Source organism: Zingiber officinale, chromosome 5A (assembly GCF_018446385.1).
Source record: "Zingiber officinale cultivar Zhangliang chromosome 5A, Zo_v1.1, whole genome shotgun sequence".
In the NCBI taxonomy this organism is placed as follows: domain Eukaryota; kingdom Viridiplantae; phylum Streptophyta; class Magnoliopsida; order Zingiberales; family Zingiberaceae; genus Zingiber; species Zingiber officinale.
The window spans coordinates 121,298,904-121,321,096 of NC_055994.1; the positions used below are offsets into that span (position 1 = coordinate 121,298,904).

The 22,193-nt window shown below is 41.9% G+C and overlaps 2 protein-coding genes across 6 annotated transcripts; one reads left to right on the top strand and one right to left on the bottom strand.

The window, feature by feature from the left end:
• Positions 1–99: 99 nt before the first annotated feature.
• On the top strand, positions 100–4,869 carry LOC121979941 (succinate dehydrogenase subunit 5, mitochondrial-like). The gene is made up of 5 exons (XM_042531916.1): positions 100–130; positions 220–279; positions 1,413–1,717; positions 1,823–2,008; positions 4,742–4,869. Exons 1-5 carry the CDS (start codon positions 100–102, stop codon positions 4,796–4,798), a joined length of 639 nt encoding a protein of 212 aa, XP_042387850.1. The 3' UTR covers positions 4,799–4,869.
• A 2,618-nt stretch (positions 4,870–7,487) lies between these two features.
• Positions 7,488–13,164, bottom strand: LOC121981515 (autophagy-related protein 13b-like). Of its 5 annotated transcripts, none has more exons than XM_042534078.1 (5): positions 12,862–13,164; positions 11,566–12,764; positions 11,192–11,339; positions 10,887–11,059; positions 7,488–8,077 (listed from the first exon to the last, which is right to left on the bottom strand). In XM_042534078.1, the coding sequence occupies exons 2-5, from the start codon at positions 12,591–12,593 to the stop codon at positions 7,708–7,710; spliced, it is 1,719 nt and encodes a 572-aa protein (XP_042390012.1). In that variant the 5' UTR covers positions 12,594–12,764; positions 12,862–13,164; the 3' UTR covers positions 7,488–7,707. The 5 variants fall into 5 exon arrangements, with proteins under 5 accessions (XP_042390012.1, XP_042390013.1, XP_042390011.1 ...); XM_042534079.1 differs by having other exon boundaries at positions 12,850–13,164; XM_042534077.1 differs by having other exon boundaries at positions 12,844–13,164.
• Between the last annotated feature and the right edge of the window lie 9,029 nt (positions 13,165–22,193).

The window sequence follows — 22,193 nt, forward strand, 5'->3', positions numbered from 1 at the left end:
TGTAGGCTTATTCTGATTGTGTGTGTGGATTGTCTTTCTTCTTACTTACAAAATTTGTACCAGCGCTAACTAGTTTTTGCCACCAGCGTGTCCGTGCCAATGAGAGTATGCTCAATTTTGACTGAAACAAGTAAGAAAACATTAACCTAGATTTGTAAAAGAAGGAATTTAATCAATACATTTTAAGGTACTTCTATTCTAATTTGTTTTCTTTTACAGGTTTGAAGATCCAATCTGCTCAGGTCTATCCGCATGGCCTTTGGCAGACATTTCCTGCAGGTATTAGAGGCACTAATGCTGCAATAATTAGGTTTTTAAAATTTTCTAGGTTTTAAATACCTCAATAATTGGGTTTTGAAATTTTAGACCATGTTTTTAGGAGTCAGGATTCTTGTCGTGTCTATAAACAGAATTCCAACCCCCCTTGTGTCTATAAGTTTTTTCTTCTGATACTGCATAAGTGATGTTAGCGTGAACTTTAATTGGGTTTGATATGTTGTTTGCCTGGATTCTCTTCAAAACCTACTTGATCTTCCTGAATCTGCTGTGGCATCCACAAACTAACCTACATACTTCTTACCTTCTTTGAATCCCATGCTCCACTTTTAAAACTCACCACTGCATGTGCAAGTCGATGAATCCACTCATCATCCATCTGTTTCTTGCACAAATCAATGAATCCACGCATCTTTCATCCCTATGCTCACCTCTCGCTATGCCTGCACAATCAAGAAGTCTTGCTTCTTTTGTCACTTTCTGTGTGAGTGGCTCTAACCCTTGCAGACACATTAGATGCGGTTCCAGTTACATTCAGCTCTAGATGAGAACAGTGCCTCCTCCAGCTTCCTTGGACGAGCCGGTAGTGTCACGTGACTCACCACCTTATATAGTTCTTTCTTGCACAAGGCCACCTCCAACCTCTCCTATAACAATGTGCGATGCTTTCCACCAGCAGTCGCAAGACTAGTTCTGCAACAGTAGAAAGTCATGTTACATATGCCCACACCAATCTCATAATTCTCTTTCCATTATTTTTCTGTGGATTTGTTAAAAAGGTTATTATTGCCGAACCTATCAATTTTGGTCCAGTACAAGTTTGGTATCTAGTCTAGCATTCCATGTAGGGAAAATTTGAGATTTTTTTCATCAAATACATCAAGAACAACCAGTTTTGCTGATTGATTGAGAAACTTCGACAATGGATAGGCTCACATTGACTCAACATAATCATGTCTCTTTTCAAATTTTAACAAAATTAGTCACAAAACTTTAGTGTCTTCTTACTCTTGCCAAAAAGAAAATCCATTGTATCCTTAAGCCAGAAAAAACTGTATCGTCTACTGTCTTTTGTTTGCGTCCTAGTTTATCATGTCAGTTTAGTTTGTAATTCCATTTGCATTGACAAATCTCAGGTTATAGCTCTTTTTCTATAGCAAGTTTAAGGAGTGCCTTCAGTTCAAATGTGAATCAGTTGCCTGTCATAACTGACCCTGACATAGAAGGCACATTAAGGGATTTATTGGCAATTAACTGGGATGCAAAACCTGAAACTGTTGTCAATGAGACGAAGATGGCTTTGTCTAAAGCTACTGAAGATAAAGCTGCCCAAGAAGTACTGGCAAATGTCTTTTGTGCAGCTGAGGCATCACTGGAATTTAGTGGGGTATTGGTGTCACTTAGAATGGCACTTGATGATCTATGTGGCTTGAATGGTGAGGTCTGTACCACTTATTTCCGTTCATTTTATAGTTATATGACACAATGATCTCACTTCCCAATCAACTGCTCAAACATTCACATACATGATTATGATTATGTACAGAATGTTGGACACCTGCCGGAGCATCTGGAAGATGCCATCAGAGCTGCATATAAACGATATATCACTTATCTAGACTCATTTGGTCCTGATGAAACCTTTTTGAGTAAAAAGGTTGAGCTTGAATTGGGAACAAAGATGATTCACTTGAAGATGAGATGCAGTGGCATTGGATCTGAGTGGGGAAAGGTAAGTAAACGATGCTGTTATCCTATGTTACCAAATTATTAGCACATGAATTGTTTTAGTATGTTTACTAAACTTCTGTTCTATTTCGGAGTTGGTTTGGTAGTGTGAATCCTGAACTGAACTGAGTAAAAGTTGCACTAAGTTTATTTTTACTAGTAACCATGTGGCGTCCTCATTACCACAATGTGCAAACTGGGAATGAAGACAAATTGAAAATTTTCTTTTATTAACACGATATCTTAATCTTTTCAGTTTATTTCAAATGCTTGATTCGGTTGTCATGTGAATGCCTCATGGTAGTCAACCGAAGGTCAATATCATGTTCCAACTTAAGTTGGCAGATTGAGATTCATATCATATATTGTATTTAATCAATTTCCAAATTGTGAATGATGAGGTTCAGTTATAAATTATAAAATTTATACTTACTTACCTAATAGCATAATATATCCTAATGAAACATGCTGATCATGATTTATATGAAATTGTAAAATGAATGTTAATATCTCATCTTGTTTAACATGTACAAACTATTATCTTTTTTCTTATGAAGAATAAGACACTTCACAATCAAACTATAGAAAAACATTGTTGAGTCTAGCCTCATTTTCCACTTTGAGACTCAACGAGTTGTAGAGGAAGCGGAAAAGCAAGACTCATGAAGAGATGAGTTTGATGGGGCAAGATTTGTTTTCAATCACCATTAATCCACCTTCATTGTTGATTTTATCTCGATTCAACAAGGCTTATTCATCTCAGTGTGTTAGGTGTTTATTCCGTTTTGTTGTTGTAGACTCAGTATCACCACTTGACAAAAATTTCCTTGTGTCATCTTCACTCTGAAATTTAGTTTATCTAACCTTCATGTTTATCATATAGTAGGTAGGAGATTTATTGATTTTTTTTATAGTGGGTGTGTTTTTAATCATATCCAAGATAAATATCATATTGTTTATTATGCTAATTGACAAGTGTAAATAGATTAGATTTAGAACTTGAATTGTGGATGATTCCTTTAGAAACTAAAGAATTTCAAGTAAGTAGAACTAATATTGAGGATATGAGATGTATGTTCAACAATGAGGAAAGAATCAATTGAAAACTTAACATGGTGAAGAGATCTTTGACAAGGTCGAGAGTGGAAGGATGAAGGGGAGAGAAGCTTTTAGAGGCTTATGCGATCATAACTAAGTTAAAAGGAAAGTTTTAAAACCGCCAATGTCGGTTCCAAGCCTAGATAGAAATGATTGAGTGTTGCGTTAGTTTGCCCGCCAACATCAAACACTGACAAATATTCAATGGAAAGTTAAAAGAAAAGTTTTATAAGGTTGTGGTACCATTTGCCCAAATTCTCAAAGGGTTAACCTAACTCACTTTTTTCTTAATCACGTATACCAACTCAAAAATTCTGAAATGCAAAGCCTTTTTCAACCTTGCCTTTGCTCATACCTAAAATACCCCATCAATCACTTTAATTGGAAGCTGCTTGATGGACCAAATTATTATCCTTGTGAGTGTGCAGAGATTTTGAAATTGAAAGTGCTTGCTTCGGTTTATCAAGCAATTTTAACTCAAAACAGCTTGACCAAATAACTTGTTTCAACTTAAAAGATAATAAAACATATTTATTCAGATATATCTCTCTTATGAAGTTTTAGCTCTTAGAAATTTAAAAAGAAAAAATATAACTTTCACGATGCTCCACTCTCTAAATCATAAAATAAAATCAGATTTGAACTCTCACTCCCAAGAACACATATGCGGTCTTAGAATCCTAGTTTGTGCTTTCGAGTTTTCTTCCATCTAGACCAAAAGAAATCAGCTTGACCAAAAGAAATCAGTTTTGTTCTAAGTTAAAATGGACAAACCATTTCAAAACCACAAACTAACATTGTAGTTGGGCTGTTCTTTTCTTTAGGAACACATAGCTAGTTTTATTTTGTAATTTGAAGTTGATCTTGTTTTGATGCTTGTATGAATAAATAAAAGGTGAGTATTTTGGGAATCTTCAAGCTAGGGGTGTAATCTGAGAAAAAGTGAAAGTTAGGTACACTGTTTAAGAATTTTGCCTTGATTAAATTACAATAGTTTTTCATATGATAGTTAACGAATCATATCATACTGTATACATTTTAGCTTTTTTATTATTCAAGAACATATTACTTTAATAGCATTATTATTCAATAATTCAGTACAATATATGGTTTTTATAGTTAAGATTGACAATTGTCATATATAATGGTATTAACTAATTACTTCACATATAACAAATTGAAGTGTCAACTATCTACATATAAATTACAGCTCAAACTGTCTGTTTTAGGCTGTGCCAAGATTTCCAAACTACCAATTGGATGACTGTCAGGTGAAGTCTTGATTGGCATAGGTCGGTACAGAATCTCATCAATACCTGTTGGATGAAGCCTCGATCGGCTCAAGTTAGTATAGTCTCCTGCCACTTGCCACTATGGGCAAAGCAAGTTGACACTGGGTAGCATTTTAAAACTGTGGTCTGAAATTGCAGTTGCTTCATATGTATCTCGTCTTTTAGTTGATACAAATTTGAATTTGTTTCCTTGGGTTAGATTCTTGACTTATACCTGACAGAATATTGTTCGTTTAGCTACTCTTTCACGATCTTTTATTTGCATTCTTCCCGTTAATATATTGAACAAGATCAGAAGCATGCTCATTTATTTGCTTAAATGCCTAAGCATTTTCTGAAACGTGCAGGTTTCCCTTCTTGGCACTTCTGGACTTTCTGGGTCCTATGTGGAGCTCAGGTCATGAAGATGTCTCGATGGGAGTTGGAAGCCTCTCTCCGGCGAGCAGCTGCCTTGGCCAGTCGCGTGGGGTTCCTTTGGGGCAAAAGAAAAACTGAAGAAACTTTTTGTTGTCCATCATGGTTCACATTTTTTTTAGAATAAAGTTATTTGACTTGTAACTTTGTTTCGTCGAACCTCCCTACTTTTGATCTGGCTAGAGGGCCGTATTTATTGAAAATCCATTCAATTCGATTCTCATCACAAAATTTTAATCTCTTACAAGTATTTCCTTGTTACTCACATGTCTTTGTGTAGTCGGGAGATGCGATGCAGTTTTTTAGTTGCTGAAGCGCAGCTTTAGTTCCTGTTTTACATGATAATGTAGGAATAAAATAGAGAAAAATCTTCAATCATAATTGAATTTTGCATGCAATCCCCACTCATAAAAAATTTTATTTTCACTCCCTGCATGTAAAATTTTATTTACTTCAACTCCCTCATGCAAATATTGTGACCTAATTGCCCTCAGATTTTTTAGGTACAAAAGGTCCAAAGATGAGTATAATTTAAAGAAAATCTAGTATATTTTCTATCCAATTGAGTATCATTTAAAGAAAACCTAGTATATTCGAGTATATTTTTAATTAAAATTGTTCTTCATATATTTTAGGTATAAATAATCTAAAAATGAGTATAATTCCTATTAAATTCAGCATTTGAAACTAGAATCGAGTATATTTTCTATTAAATTGAGTACGACTTTTTTTTATTTAATATAATTCCTCCTAAATTCAGTACCATTTGAAAAAAATCTAGTATATTTTTCATCCAATTGAGTATCATTTAAAGAAAATCTAGTATATTTTACATCTAATTGAGTATCATTTAAAGAAAATCTAGTATATTTTCTATCCAATTGAGGTGAAAAAAGAATCGTACTCAATTTGATAGAAAACATACTAGATTCTAGTTTAATGTACTGAATTTAAGAGGATTTATACTCATTTTTAGACTTTTTATACTTAAAATATCAGGAGCAATTAGGTAAGTAAATTAGACTAGGGAGTGAAAAGAAAGATCTTTTCCATTGGGGAGTACATGCAAAATTGTGTTTGCCAATGGGGACTGTATGTAAATTTTCCCATAATGTAAACTACTAAATGATAGAACATCATTGTTGAACATCATTTTTATCTACTTTTGGGAAATAATTAGTATGATGTGAATAGGTAAAAAAAAAGTAATTAGATTTTATACATCATGAAGGGAAGTCTTGATACAATGATAAAATTATTATCGTAAGATTTTATGGTTATATATTTTGAGTCGTGAAAATAACCTCTAAGTAAAACTATAACGAATTTGACAATTGGAAATAGCGTTGAAATCCTTGTGTTCAATCAACTACTAAGTCTGTTGAATATTCTAATCAATTAAAGCTCATCTTCAATTGATTGAACAAGTCACTCGGCTTACACCCTCGAAAGCAAATGTAAAGCTCTAGATCAAGTTTTAATCACTAACTACAATCAAGAATCTATTCTCTCATTGAAGGCTTCCTACAAGTCACTAGGTAGTCTAATCTCCTATGCCATATACATCTGCGGTGATGTATGACTTTTTTCATGCAAATGACTACTAGGATAAGATGTCTTCAGTAATTTATCTGTTTGACGATACTCAACCACGTGGAATGATCAAAACACCTTTTACTTCAATCTGTAATGATGCTACCCAAAAGTATGAATGCCAACATTATTAATTTATCATAACTCATATAGCTCCTAAATCTTCAACCTTACATTATATGTCCATAATGTTATCCAAAGGGGCAAACTCAAAAGTGCATTTCACTCAAAATTTCTCACAGCTCTCTTGCCTCGTTTTCATTCTTATTGATGCTTCATGGTGCCCTCAAATTCACCTCCCGTCTAGCCCTCATTCCCTTAGATACACAAAGTCCTCTAAGTTTGCTCTAACGAGCCATCCTTTATTGTTCACAAACAAAATTCATCTCTTGTAGTCTGCCCTAGAGTACATTTTGCTAGGAATTTTCAATCCCTTAAATGCTCCACATCATTCTTGGTCGATAACCTATGAGCTCACCTCATTATAGGTCCTCAAAGCATTGAACCAATCGATCACGTCATGTGGTAAAAAATAATTCGTTCATCCCAACTTTCCCATTAATATATCCCTAAGTCAACACGAAAAAAAATAAATTATGGATAACTACTAACCATTAATGTAGATGACCAAGACTTGGGGAAAGACATGTTCGAACACACCGAATTTCGACTCTAAAATCTCATATGACAACACCCCATGTCTTAACCACCGCACCACCCCGAGAGATAATTTCTAATTAATTAGATATCTCATATCATCATTCTTTAATCACCTCTATATCCATCATATGACACCTTTGTCCTCACATATATCCAATTGTTAGAGGATGACAAATTTATTACAATAGGACAAGAATCAATTCCCGACAAACATATACCTCAAAAAAAAAAAAAAAAAACTTCTCTCACCTCCTAATTACTCGATGATCGGTTAAAAACTGACCTTATAATTTACTTCCTTTCATATAACCCGAAAATAGACGGTAAACGATGTCTAAGATGAGCATAATCATCTTATTTTTTACTACAATATTACACGCCTTTAAATTATCGAAGAAAACCATGTAACTTGACCACATCAAGTCCTAAAGCCTAAACATGTAACGTTGATTGCCATACGAACTGATAGTAAACAAATCAATTTCTGGCACTGTTGTTCAGAGTGGCAGCCCATATCTGCACACAGCACAGACCCTCCTATCCTAGCGTTAAAATGTACATATGTAGAAAGCCTATAAAAGTTTTGGAAAACTTCCCAGTCATGCTGTACATATCTACAAAAATTTATAAGATCAGTGCATTTTTATCATCTTATTTCTTTTGGTGCTGATTGCTCAATTATAGATTCTTTCACTTCCTTGTACCTTCTTAGCTCCTCTAATGCATTTGCGGTCTTTGACTTGAGCAATGTGGTTGTCAAACTAACAGCATGGTAACCAGGTTGTTCAACATGGGGTGTGCATTCTTTATCAGGCTGTACCTCAGGGTTCCCAGATGGGACTTCAGAACACTGCAAAGACCTTACCGAATTGGGTAGATCTTCCCGAAGTGGTCTTGCACCCTTTAGCATTACGATAAGTGCACCAACAGCAGCATCGGAAGACCGCTGGACTGGGGCTAAGTCTCCTGTTGCTGGTCTCTCACCCAACTGGTCTTTGTTGTTGGAGATTTGAATCCTGAAGGATAGAAGAAATCTGGTGAGGTACTACTGTATTTGCATTTGCACAGAGATATAGATATATCACAGGGATACAATGAGCGATGAGACATTGATAATATAGCATTCACAATAGTTTCATTAGCAAAATCATATGGCAGAAAAAGTAAATCATCTTATGCATTGTTCTGTTAAGTAGTCATGCCTTGCACATGCAAGTGAAACACTGCATCTCCCATGACAGAATGGACATGGGGTAACATATTGCTTTAATTGCCATATTTTCTCACATAGATCAAATTTATTTGTTAGTCGAACAAAAATCAAACATAACTTAATACTTCAGGAGCACTGCATCTCACATGCCAACGTTGTTCAGAAAAGTGGTCATGCTGTTGCACATGCAGGTGAAACACTACATCTCAGATGCCAGCATGCACATTGAGTAAACATATTGCTTTAATTTCCATTTATCTCACATAGTCAAATTAATTTGTTAGTCAAACATAATTTAATACTTCATAAAATTTTATGTCTAGTTTAACGAAATATATATGTCAGAATAAAAGAGATCACTGGATAAAACGGGATGCACAAAGAAATTATCACACATAGATAGATTTAAATTGACATTATATGCAAAAGCTTTGGAAGTCAACAAACCATATCAACTAAGTAGTTTTAACTCACTTATAATTCATAATGTAAATAAAAATAACTTGGAAAGCTAATGAACCCTGTCAACGAAAAAGAAGCACCCTCTGTAATTAATTAGGGGGTGCCAATAGGTTCAATGGCGGATCCAGGAATTTAAGCATAAAGGGGCGATCACGATTTGAGTTGAGCGCGGCCAATTTTTACACGGAACAAGGGGTGGTATCCTCCATCTCCACCAGTGAGGGGTTGAGGCTTTGCACCGTATCAATATGGGCCATGCCAACCAAGGCCAAGCATGGGTTGGGGAAAATAACAAAAAACCCCATAAAAATAGAAAACATTCAAAAATTCAAAAACATAATAAAGGTTTATTATTTTTGAAGAATTAGATTATTTAAATATTGCATGATATAAGAAAAGTACATATGAATACAGAATATATTTTGGCTGTTTAAAACTCACAGATGGAGTTTTAAGTATTATTAGTTATCTTTGATTGTGGAACACCTAATGTGACACTAATGAGGGAAATCACTAGCAACCAATGTTGCATCATTTAATGTCCTGAGGCTGGACTTAGTTGGTTAAGCTCTAGTTGGTAGATGAATATATCATCAATCAAGGAGTTGGATATATCACTAACGAGGTTATGACATGCGTTGGACCTCTTTGATTCAACTCCAACAGTCTAGAAGAATGTCCCTGATTGAAGACATGGTGTATCATCCATAACATGATAGATAACAACTTGCAGTCGTGGTGGTGCAGCCATAGGCCGCTGGCCACTACAATCCTTGGTCATCAGCACACTGTAGATGATACATAAGGCTGTAAACAAGCCAAGCCGAGCCGAGCCGAGCTGAACTGTGTTCATTTCACTTATTGAGCTCAAGCTTGTTTATTGAAAATCTTATCGAGTTTGAACCAGGCTCAAGCTTTTTATCGAGCTCAACTTTTCTAATTTTTAACCTATTATGAATAATTTTACATTATAAAAATTTATAATTTAATATATTTTAATAAAAAGATTAAGAAATTAAATTTAGAATTAAATTAATAAATAAGTTTATTTACAAATTGTTCACGAATATTATCAAACTAAGCTCATTAGTGTTCAAGTTTGTTTATTTTATATATTCTTTTACTATTGAACGAACATAAACAAATTTTATGAAGCCAAACAACAAGCTTGCTCACGAACATCCAATTCATTTACAACCCTAATGATACAATGAGGTCTTCATTGCCAAAGTTACCTTAGTATCAAGTGAATAACAAAGATTGAGATTAAGGATTTAATATTGAGAATGCGGACTGAGGAACTTGAGACTTAAAAATGAGAGGATAGTGTAGGGAATGAGAGATGAGAAATTTGATGGATATATGGTGAAGGGGAGAGTGTTTAATAGAGAATCTATAAATTTTTAATTTTATTTGAATTATTCGGATTATTGTAATTAGTCAAATAAAAATTGATCATGATACTCCTACTATCTTTTTTTTTTCAGAACACCAAGGGGAAATCTATTGGGTAGAAGCTTAGGTCATGCCTTGCATAGCATGCAGGTTGTACTAGAACCTCTTCAACGTTCATACCAAACTCAACCCAATTCATATGCTAGAGCCTTGTATGAGGTTTTGTTGTGCCCAACACAATCTAAGCTAGGGTCATGCCTAGAGTAGCATAAGGGTTGGCAGACACTGCTTGCATGGACCTATATATGAGGTGTGTCATGCACATTCCAAGTTGGTTAAGCCAAGACCCGTTTATTGCCTTATTTATAACACAACTACATGTTTTTTCTATTAATAATGTTAGTCTTAGATTTTACGTGCATTTTGTTATCTATTACAAATAAGATTTTTAATACTTAAATTATATTATTATGGACAATTAAAGTTCACCATTCGTTAATTATAAACCATATATAAAGTCACATGCAAGTTGCATGTACCCTAGGTAATTTAACAAATGCCATTTGATGTTTTCCAAACCTCAATAGTAGGTATGACTAACAATTTAAATGTCCAATGATAAAAATTAAGCATTATGGTATAGTTTTCACTTACAAATAATGATAACTCACAAATGTAATATCAAGTACAACCATATCATCCATGTCAAAGAAAAAATTGGTAATCCTTGTGAATCTAGTGATAAAAGAGCACACCTGTAGTTTGACTCTGTTTGACCTTCTTCATCCACAAATGGGCATGAAATTTCCCAATCATCAAACTCACCCAAGCAAGAAGATGCACTAGAGTTTCTAGAGTATGGTTTGTATGTTGAACTACTTGCATGGTCAGGTAAATTGATGACTTCATCTTTGCAATATTCAAACTCCTACATGAACATCATTTTAGAAGTTTTAACTCAAAATTCATCAAAAGCACTTACAAAGAAAAGCTCATACAAATACGTTTAATTTTTTTAGAGATAATTTGAATATATTCTAGATTGAACACTAGCTGCTACCTTGTGAAGGTTTGTGTCCCTCAAAGAATTTGAAGATCTTGGCGATTCCCCTTTTGTTTGTACTATAGATTCAAGCAAACATGTTTGGGTTTGAGTGGCAACTGTTAGCTGAGATCTAACATTATCGATATGTGAAGATCGCTTGGACCTGTACAACACAGAAATAAGACTATGCAGAGCTCAAAATTCTCCTGTCATAGCACTCTTACAGGTGCAAAATATTTGATAACCATTCACCAATTAAATGGATAATGAAGGAGCATAAAATGGCAGTTGTAGTAAAACAGACGAGAAATCCAAATGCATAGAAACTTCTTTGAAAACCTAAAGCTATATTCTACAAGATTGAGCTTCCTGGTGGAGAGTGTTCATACCCATGCCTGCAGACAGGAGAACGAAGGCTTGAATTATGGTGCATGCCATAAGCATCATAGTGTGTAGGTGAAGAAGAGGAAGATGATGTACATAGATTCTGATGGTCATTATTCCAACTTTGTTGTCTAGTAAAGGAAACTATTGTAGCCTCTACTCTTGCTGAAGGAAGAGATGTGAACCTTTTAAGAGGAACAGTGGTTGCGCTACCAACATAATCCATTATAAATTGAGTTGATAAAGGAGTAGAAGACTCCGATCCAACATCTTCCAAGGCACGGAGGTACGACACTGATAAACTCAGCCTACCACAAGGTGTGGCAATTGGCACAAACGAAAACTTGTTCATATTGGCCTCCTCTGCCTGTGTGAAATGTTCGCCAAAAGAAGATATTTTGTGGGAAAGGCTAAGTGGATTGATTCGACCTGAGGCATTGAGCTTATGGAAAAGCTTGTATGCAGGTAAAAGCCTAATAAAAACATACAAAGAGCGAAGCAAAATGATTGATTGGTCATACAATTTTGTTTCATCTAAGTGAGAAGAGGCCCTGCTGTTTTTCTTACTGCTTTGGTTCTTTGGCTTCAAATTGCTGCTGCATCTCTTCACGCTTTCATACCGCAGGATCCACCTCTCCACAATCTTTTCAGATTTAGGTTCCAGTGCAAGTTCATGATTCCAAGCGAGGTTCCTCAATAAGCATGAAGCCACATCTGGGACCCACTGCCGATGAATAAGGATAATATCGACAACAAGAGGCTCTAGATTGCTCTGCCGCCAGATGTCAAAATTTTCAAGAGCTGCCGGGCAGTCTTGTAAAGCCAGGTTGAACCACTTATCTCTTGGCCTGCTACTCGACAAAGATGATGAAGAGGAAGGAGAAGATATGAAATGATCAACGCTATGGTTACGAGAGGAAACATATGGAGACCTTGACTCGAGTATGATGTGAAGGCTTTTAGCAAAGAATTCAGTGATCACTTGCTCGACAATAGCAGACTCTGAGGATGATTGACTCGGTGTCGAAGCCATGCCAAACAATAAATTCTGAGAATTGGATATATCCACTAGAACTCAGAATCCCAGGAGGAAAGCAGGAATCCGGCGATCAAGTATCCAAGTTGAGCTGAAGGATTCATCAAAGTCAATGCTTTGACAATCAAAACAATTACAAAACAAAAGGGTCAACTCAGATGCCCCGATCTGCAAAAAAAAAAAACAACAAGAAAAATAAGAAAGGATAGTTCCATGAAGCATCGATCAACAGGCAACAGCTACCAACTTAAACCGGAATCAGAACTCAAAAATGAAGCGCTCCGAAGCACTTTAGCGTCCGTCGATCAAGCATCTAGGGTTCTGAAAATCCATCCGATCGATGAACAGCCGGAGGTGTGAGAGCACCGGAAAGCAGCACAAAAAACACATCGGAGTCGGCAGGGAAGTGAAGAAGCCATTGATGAAGGGATTGATCGAGGAAGCGGAGCGGCATGCTCGCGGAGTTGCTTGTTTGAAATCCTCAGGCCGTTGGACCCGGGCACCAGAGAACTGGAACCCTAGTTCGGATGTGGCTTCAGGGAACCACGCTCTCAACTTTGTGCTTACTACTAATACGATACGATCGATATCTCCTGAGATAAAAGTGAAATCTAAAAGTTACCCCTCACCATTTAATAAAAATATATCTAAAAATATATATATATATAATATGTGAATTGCCACTTTTTTATTTATTAATAAAATAATATTTTATCTCGTTTAATCTAATTTATATTCAAAAATATATTTATTTTCAATATTATTATAGTTAGGGATGGATATTATACCTAAATAATAACTTTTTAGGACTATATAGTAAACACGACTCATAATTGTTACAATCTCATAGTTATTATAATTATACAAGTATAGTAACTACCGGTTGTAGTATCCTATAGCTACTACAAAAGCAATTATCAAGGTGTAGTATAGTTAGGCGTACGTAATTTTATGGTTGAAAGGTCCAAAATTCGATATTTGAAGTATCATTACTTATGATTTACGTCTCGATCATAAACTTTTAATTGTGTACCTATATTTATCTCTATATCCGTAGGACAGATTTTGTAGGATCATTATGTGATGATTCCATTGTAGCTACTACAAAAGCATAGCAGTTATGAACATGTCTACTACAATGAAGTATTAATCGGCATAAATATGAATTTAAAGATAAACTATTTATTTTATATTATGATAAAAGATAATTCGTTCATTCCAGAGTTTCCGTCAATCAGCCCCTAGACTAATACAGAGATAAATCATAGATAGTTACTAGCTATTAGTGTAGTGGTCAAGGCATGAGGATGAACTATATATTTATTTTATAACAATTATGATTCGTAACTTTTATAATATAATATTAATTAATTTTAATGAAAGATGAGATGAAATGTTCGTATATAATTAAAATCATAGCGATTGGGAATATCATCAAAGTCCTATATTGAAATGACATGAAAAATATCATGGATGTAAAAGGATAAAAATATCTTTATTATTTTAATAGTTTTTTTTATAGAACTTGATCCGGTGGTAAGAGCCCGGGACCCCCTAACGAGGGGTCAACGCCATGTGGAGGTCAGAGGGCCAGGTGGTCCGTCGAAGAAGGGTGAGCCGGTCGGACGCATGAAAAAAGGGCAGGCCGATCGGCCTGCCCGTAAACGTCTGATAGTGAAAGACACCCTGACAGGGGTCGGGGTTCCGACGCTCAATGAAATAGTAAATAATGACCGAGCGGAAGGCCTAAGAGAAGGCAGGACATAATGGGCGCTCCGGCCGGCCGGCGCAGGGAATTAAAGCCGTCCGGACGACGCTCTTCGCGTCGGCCGTCCGGACGGACATCCCGACCGGGCGGTGGATGAAGGATAGGAACATCTTCTGACAGCCGTCAAGTCCTATGGCTAGGCCATACTCTAAGTCTGACAACAAGGTGTTCTGTTGTCCCATCGAAGACGTGATTGAACTGTAGCAGTATGGTGTCAGGTAAGCTCTCTGACAAGTACATACCGAGGTATGGGCTGCGGACACGTATGCGCCTCGGTGGACGTGCATTAGTTCTTTCACCGCTCTATATAAAGAGCCTCTTACTTCGCCGGAGGTACGCGTTCTTGGATATTCGGAGCCACCTTTTGCTGTCCGCTTACCTGACTTGAGCGTCGGAGGGTCGCCGCTGGGAACCCCTTCCCGGCCCGACTTCTGTGCAGGTTCGCCGGAGATTCGTGCGACCCCACGGAGGTCTACACCATCGACTAGGAGTGCGCCACGTGCCCAGCGTCCTTTGGTTCGGCGATTCGGACAGGATCAATTTGGCGCCGTCTGTGGGAACGCTCCTGCATCCGATCGGCAGCCATGGACGAGGCTGGACGACAACACGTGGTGACGCTCTCGAACGAGAAACTTGACGCTCTGATCGAGATAAGGGCCGCCAAGCTCGTGGAGCAAAAATAAAAAGCCACAGCCGAGCGGTCGGAACAGCAAGCAACCTCGGCGTCCGGTGGTCGAGCGGAAGCACCACCGACCACCGTTGCATTTCATCGAGCCCTATTCCGCACCCCTGAAGCCGTACCAGCTCATAGGGATAGGGGATCTTCTTCGGAGGAAATGCCTAGGCGAGATGACAGAAAGGGGAAAGCCCCCCGAGCGGACGCATCTCCCGAGCGGATCAATCGTCAATTTTCAGAGGCTATTCTACGAGACCCTCTGCCAAAGCACTACGCGCCTCCGACGATCGGCGAGTACAATGGGACAACCGACCCAGATGATCATCTGGGTAAGTTCGATAACACAGCTGCTCTCCATCAATACACAGATGGAGTAAAGTGCCGAGTTTTTCTTACCACTTTCTCGGGATCGACTCAACGGTGGTTTCGGAGATTGCCGGACGGATCCATTACGAGCTTCAAAGATTTCCGAACGGCCTTCCTCCACCATTTTGCGAGCAGTCGACGCTACCAGAAAACGAGCGTGAGCCTGTTCGCCATCAAGCAAGAAACCCGTGAATCGCTTCGAGCTTACATCCAGCGGTTCAACCAAGTGGCGATGGACATTCCAACGGCCACCTCGGAAACCATGATGAATGCCTTCACGCAAGGCCTGGTGGATGGGGATTTCTTCCGATCGCTCATCCGAAAGCCGTCCCGAGACTATGATCACATGCTACACCGGGCGAACGAATACATCAACGTGGAAGAGGCGCAAGCGGCTAGGAAAAAAGAAACTCCAACCAAGCGGGCTCCTTCAGCCGAGCGAAAACAGCACGCCGTTCATCAGCCGCCCAGAGGACCAAGGGCCGAAGTAATCCGATCCCCCCATGTCAGGTCCCACGTGCAAGAGGTAGCCGCCGCTCGGCCCAAGCCAAAAAAGAAATGGACCCCGATGTTTTGCTCCTTCCACCAGACGGATACGCACAACACAAGGGATTGTCGAAGTCTTCCCTTCGTGGCTCATCCTGCGCCCCGGAATGCCGGACGACGGTCTCCCTCAGTCGACAGGCAACGGAGAGCTCATGACGCCGATCGGACGCGAGCTGATAGGCCACAGCAACAGACTCCCGATCGGCATCGTTCCCCAAGGAAGGATAATCACCGAGCATCCAGAGAACGGTCTCGGCCATCCGCTCGGGAAGAGGAAAATAGAAGCAATACTTCCCGAGGCGAGATCAACGTTATTGCTGGCGGGCCGACCGGAGGAGACTCCAACCGAGCTAGAAAGGCGAGCGTCCGGCAGCTCCAGATTCATGCGGTCGGCTGTAGCCAAGAACGAGCGGAAGGACCCGAAATTAGTTTCGGGCCCGGGGACTTGGAAGGAGTCGAAGTACCCCATGACGATGCTCTGCTCATCAAAGCGGTAATAGCCAATTACACAATTCACTGCGTATTTGTTGACACAGGGAGCTCAGTCAACATCATATTCAAGAAGGCGTTCGATCAGTTGCAAATTGACCGAGCCGAGCTGCTACCCATGACAACTCCGCTCTATGGGTTCACTGGTAACGAAGTTCAGCCGGTCGGACAGATCCTACATCGCTGGGAGAAGAGCCGCTCAGGAGGACAAGAACAACAAACTTCGTGGTAGTCGACTCTCCCTCTTCCTACAATGTCATTTTGGGACGACCGGCGCTCAGCGAATTCCGAGCGGTCGTCTCAACCTTCCATCAGAAGATCAAGTTCTTAGTGGAGGACAAAGTGGGAGAGGTACGGGGAGATCAGCTAGCAGCTCGGCGATGCTACATCGAGATGGTCCGAGCAGAAGCCAATTCCGCTCGGAAGGCGCCCCGGATTGAGGTAAACGCCATCACCGAAAAGCCCCCCTCTTTAATTTATGAAGAAAAAGAGCAAGTGCAGATTCACCCAACCCGATCGGATGCCACGACTTTTATTGCGTCCGATGTGGAGGAGAAACAGAAAGATGAGCTGATCCAATGCCTCCGAAGAAATCATGATGTCTTCATCTGGTCGACACATGAGCTGCCCGGAATTTCGCCGAGCATAGCGCAGCACGAGTTGCATGTCCGACCGGACGCTCGGCCAGTGAAGCATAGAAAAAGGGACTTCAGCGCCGAGCAGAATGCCATCATCCGGGCGGAGGTGGAAAAGCTTTTGAAAGCCGGCCATATACGCGAGGTGCAGTTCCCGAGCTGGTTGGCTAACGTAGTATTAGTCTCCAAGCCAGGCAACAAGTGGAGAGTGTGCATTGATTTTCGGGATCTCAACAAAGCTTGCCCGAAAGATTTTTATCCTCTGCCCCGGGTAGATCAGCTGGTGGACTCTACGGCCGGCTGCGAATTAATCTGTATGCTCGATGCCTACCAGGGCTATCACCAAGTGCCGCTCGCCCGTGAAGATCAAGAAAAGGTTAGCTTCGTGACGGCCGACGACACTTATTGCTATAATGTAATGCCGTTCGGATTGAAGAATGCGGGGGCCACATATCAGCGCTTGATGAATAAAGTATTCAGAGAGCAGATCGGGCGGAATCTAGAAGTTTATGTGGACGATATTCTCATTAAGTCCCGCCGAGCGGCCGATCTCTTCAAAGACATGGAGGAAACCTTCCGAACGCTGCGCAAATATGGAGTCAAGCTAAATCCCCAGAAGTGCTTGTTCGGAGCAAAAGGAGGGCGCTTTCTGGGGTACATAGTGACCGAGCGGGGAATCGAAGCAAATCCCAGCAAGGTGAAAGCTCTACAAGATATGCCGCCTCCAAGAAATACAAGGGAAGTGCAGCGTTTGACCGGTCGGATCACCGCTCTGTCCAGGTTCATCTCCAAAACCGCCGACCGGAGCCTTCCTTTTTTCAAGATCTTACGCAAAGCTACAAAATTTTACTGGGACGAAGAATGCGACCGGGCGTTCGAAGATTTGAAGACATTTCTGAACTCTCTCCCGATATTAGCCAAGCCGACTGCGGGTGAGCCACTTCATATGTACTTGTCTTCAACCGAGCATGCAATCGGCTCAGCTTTAGTGAGTTCGAGCGGAGAAGAGCCTGTATATTTCCTTAGTCACATTTTAAAAGATGCTGAATCTCGCTACACTGGGCTCGAGAAGTTGGCTTTCGCTTTGGTCCTGGCCGCTCGGCGCCTTCGTCCATACTTCCTGGCGCATACGATCATTGTCAAAACCAATAGCCCGCTCGGACGTGTCCTACTAAATCCAGAGGCATCCGGACGGCTCATCAAATGGACGACGGAATTAAGTGAGTTCGACATCCAATACCAGCCCCGCTCGGCGATCAAAGCGTAATCCTTGGCCGATTTCGTGACTGAGGTGCAAAGGCCGGAGCCGGAAGCTATGTGGAGAATATATGTGGATGGGTCATCCACTCGGCTCGGAAGCGGGATTGGAATATTGTTGCTCTCCCCTCAAGAAGAAAAGATGCACTTATCCGTCCGGCTGGATTATAAAGCTACCAACAATGAAGCAGAATATGAGGCCCTCATAGCTGGATTGCAGGCTGCCCAGCATGTAGGAGTCGGTCGGGTAACGCTTCATTCGGATTCGCAGTTGGCCGCTCAGCAGCTCTCGGGTACTTTCGAAATTAATAATGCTCGACTCAAGCTCTACGCTGAAGCCTTCGAAAAGCTCAAAGCCGATTTTAGAGAAGTTATTGTTCAGAAGATACCCAGAGCAGAAAATCAAGCGGCCGATGAGTTAGCCAAGCTCGCGAGCTCAATAACGCCGATCGCCATTCAACAGCCAATTGAAAAAGTATTGTTGGTGGCGCATGTCGACCGGATGGCAGGCCTCACGATTCCGAGCGATTGGAGAACACCCATCATAGAGTTCCTCCGCTCGGGCGCCACACCATCCAATGAGTATGAAGCCCAGCTGCTAAGGAGGAGAGCCGGTCGGTTCACACTCATCGGCGATCAACTTTACAAAAAGGCTTTCTCACGCCCGTTGTTGAAATGCTTGAGCTCGGAGGACTCGGCTTACATCCTCCAAGAAGTACATCAAGGATCGTGCGGAGGGCATCCGGGCGGACGATCGTTGGCCAAGAAGATCCTCCTGGCCGGGTACTTTTGGCCGACTTTACAAGCAGACACCGCTCGGACCGTGTCGACGTGCCTTTCATGCCAGAAGTACCATAACTTCTACCACCGACCGGCCGAGGAAATGAAGGCATCTACAGTCTCGTGTCCGTTCGACCAGTGGGGAATGGATATCGTTGGTCCATTTCCTATGGCGACCGGACAGCGGAAATTTCTACTAGTGGCGGTAGATTATTTTTCCAAGTGGGTGGAGGCCGAGCCGCTAGCCAGGATTACCGAACAAATGGTCAAAAAGTTCATATGGCAACACATCATTTGTCGGTTCGGCATCCCTCGCCGACTGATTTCCGACAACGGACGGCAATTCACAGGGAAGGTGCTGGAGGATTGGTGCAAGAGCTACGACATCGAGCAACACTTCACGTCCGTGGCTTATCCCCAAAGCAACGATCAAGCCGAAGTAGCCAATCGGGAAATTCTTCGTATTCTGCACGCTCGGCTCGACCATTTGGGAGGAAGTTGGCCGGATGAAGTGCCGGGCGTCTTGTGGGCCATCCGGACGACTCCGAAGGAAGGGACGGGCGTCACACCATTCCATTTGGTGTATGGTGGCGAGGCAGTTATTCCGGTTGAAGTCGGCGTCGAGTCCGTCTGGATTCAGAGTTATGATGATGGCAACGCCGAACGGAGGAACATGGAGCTGGATTTGGTCGACGAGGAGCGAGCCAAGGCGTCCGTTCGGCTGATGGCGTACCGGCAGCGGATGAAGCAAAATTACAACCGCCGTGTAATCCCCAGATCATTCCAGGTCGGCGATCTTGTCTGGAAGAAAGTCAAGCCGGTCGGCGATGTTGGCAAGTTAGAAGCTCCCTGGGCGGGCCCCTTCAAGGTTATTGAGAAGCTCCGATCGGGAGCATATTATTTGGAGGATGAAGACGGGCGGTAGCTGGATTGACCGTGGAGTGCGAATCATCTCCAGCCTTATCGAGCGGGGTGAAAGGTGCACGAATGTAAATCATTTTTGTATATGTTAGTCGCCCATGTCCTTGTAATGCAGGAAGAAAAATTAATGCAAAGGATGGCCAATGGATTCGCCGATCGGCAGCGTCAAAATTAACCTTGAAGGCCGTCGAGCTCCGACGTTAAATATCGAGAGACGAGCCGGCGTCTATAAACGTCCGAGCGGAAGACCGTCGAGCTCCGACGTTAAATATCGAGAGACGAGCTGGCGTCTATAAATGTCCGAGCGGAAGACCGTCGAGCTCCAACGTTAAATATCGAGAGACGAGCCGGCGTCTATAAACGTCCGAGCGGAAGACTGTCGAGCTCCGACGTTAAATATCGAGAGACGAGCCGGCGTCTATAAACGTCCGAGCGGAAGGCCGTCGAGCTCCAACGTTAAATATCGAGACGAACCGCGCCTATAAACGCGTCCGAGCGGAAGACCGCCGAGCTCCGACGTTAAATATCGAGACGAGCCGGCGTCTATACGCGCGAAGCGGAAGACCGCCGAGCTCCGACGCGTTAAATATCAAGAGACGAGCCGGCGTCTATAAACGCCCGAGGGAAGGCGCCGAGCTCCGACGTTAAATATCGAGAGACGAGTCGGCGTCTATAAACGCCCGAGCGGAAGACCGCCGAGCTCCGGCGTTAAATATCGAGACGAGCCGACGTCTATAAACGTCCGGCGGAAGGCCGCCGAGCCCGACGTAAATATCGAGACGAGCCGCGCTCTATAAACGCCCGAAGCGGAAGACCGCCGAGCTCCGGCGTTAAATATCGAGATGAGGCGTCTATAAACGCCCGGCGGAAGGCCGCCGAGCTCCGACGTTAAATATCGAGAGACGAGCCGCGTCTATAAACGTCCGAGCGGAAGACCGTCGAGCTCCGACGTTAAATATCGAGAGACGAGCCGGCGTCTATAAACGTCCGAGCGGAAGACCGTCGAGCTCCGACGTTAAATATCGAGAGACGAGCCGGCGTCTATAAACGTCCGAGCGGAAGGCCGTCGAGCTCCGACGTTAAATATCGAGAGACGAGCCGGCGTCTATAAACGTCCGAGCGGATAGCCATTCACATGATACGATCAACGACAGCCTGGTCGTTAAGACCAACACACGGCTGAGCGGCTCGCTTATCAAATGTGTACGGAAAACCCCTTTGGGGGTAAGGCACAGAGCAAAAGTTGGTCAGTAGAAGTTAAAAAGATATTAGCGTATAAACGCCGAGCGGCTTCGATAGAACGCCGAGCGGCTGCTCAGTCGCATGATAAAAGACATTAAAAACAATCGACTTGTCTGGTAGAGCGTGGTGCCGAGTGTGGTGCCGAGCGGAAGAGTTTTAAAGAACACTTCAGTCGTGACGAGAGAAAAATTTCTTGCCAAAACAGAAGTAACGGCTGGAATACAAAAAAGTTCATACACAGAAAAAACGCTTATCACGCGTCAAAGTCAAAAAGAGTGTCGGGGATGGCGCCCATCACGGTCGCGAGGTCCTCGGGGGGAATGGCCAGCTCGGCGGGCAGGTGGCCCTTGGTCTTCAGGTAATCCACCGCCGCCTTGATCGCTTCTTCGAAAGTGAGGGATATCTTGTCGGTAAACTTCTCTCCGAAATCTTCCGAGCGGAGATACGCGGCCGACTCCCCCTCTTGATATTCTTTGAGCGCGGCGTGGGCAGCGTCGCTGGCGGATTGGAGATCCTTCAAGTCTCCATCAAATCTTTGGAGATCGGCCGAGCGACTCTCCTTCTCGGTAGCCAACAGAGTATCCAGATCCTTGATGCGTTGCTCCAGCCCTCGGATCTCCACCTTCATCCGGTCCATATCCTCGATGGCCTGGAGCTTCCGGGTGGTCGCCGTCTTGATCTCCTTATCTCGTTGCTTGATCATCGCCTCAAGCCGAACGACCTTGCTCGCCAGATCGGAAGCCCTTTTCCGCTCGGCTTCCAGTGATTTTTTGGCCTTCTCCAGAGCGGCCGTCGATTGTTGGTTGTCCTTGGCGGCTTTAAGTTTTCTCAGTTCGTCCTCCAGTTCGGCCAACCGATTGCTAATGGCAATCTGCTCCACCCAGTTCTACGAGCAAAGGTGAATAGGTTAAAAACTT

Coding starts and splice junctions, on each gene's coding strand:
- LOC121979941 (XM_042531916.1), top strand. CDS start 100: ATGAGAGTATGCTCAATTTTGACTGAAACAA. Junction 1,718..1,822: donor TATGTGGCTTGAATGGTGAG/GTCTGTACCACT, acceptor GATTATGTACAG/AATGTTGGACACCTGCCGGA. Junction 2,009..4,741: donor TTGGATCTGAGTGGGGAAAG/GTAAGTAAACGA, acceptor TGAAACGTGCAG/GTTTCCCTTCTTGGCACTTC.
- LOC121981515 (XM_042534078.1), bottom strand. CDS start 12,593: ATGGCTTCGACACCGAGTCAATCATCCTCAGAGTCTGCTATTGTCGAG. Junction 11,340..11,565: donor TCTCCTGTCTGCAGGCATGG/GTATGAACACTC, acceptor TGTGTTGTACAG/GTCCAAGCGATCTTCACATA. Junction 8,078..10,886: donor CAAACAGAGTCAAACTACAG/GTGTGCTCTTTT, acceptor TCTATCCTTCAG/GATTCAAATCTCCAACAACA.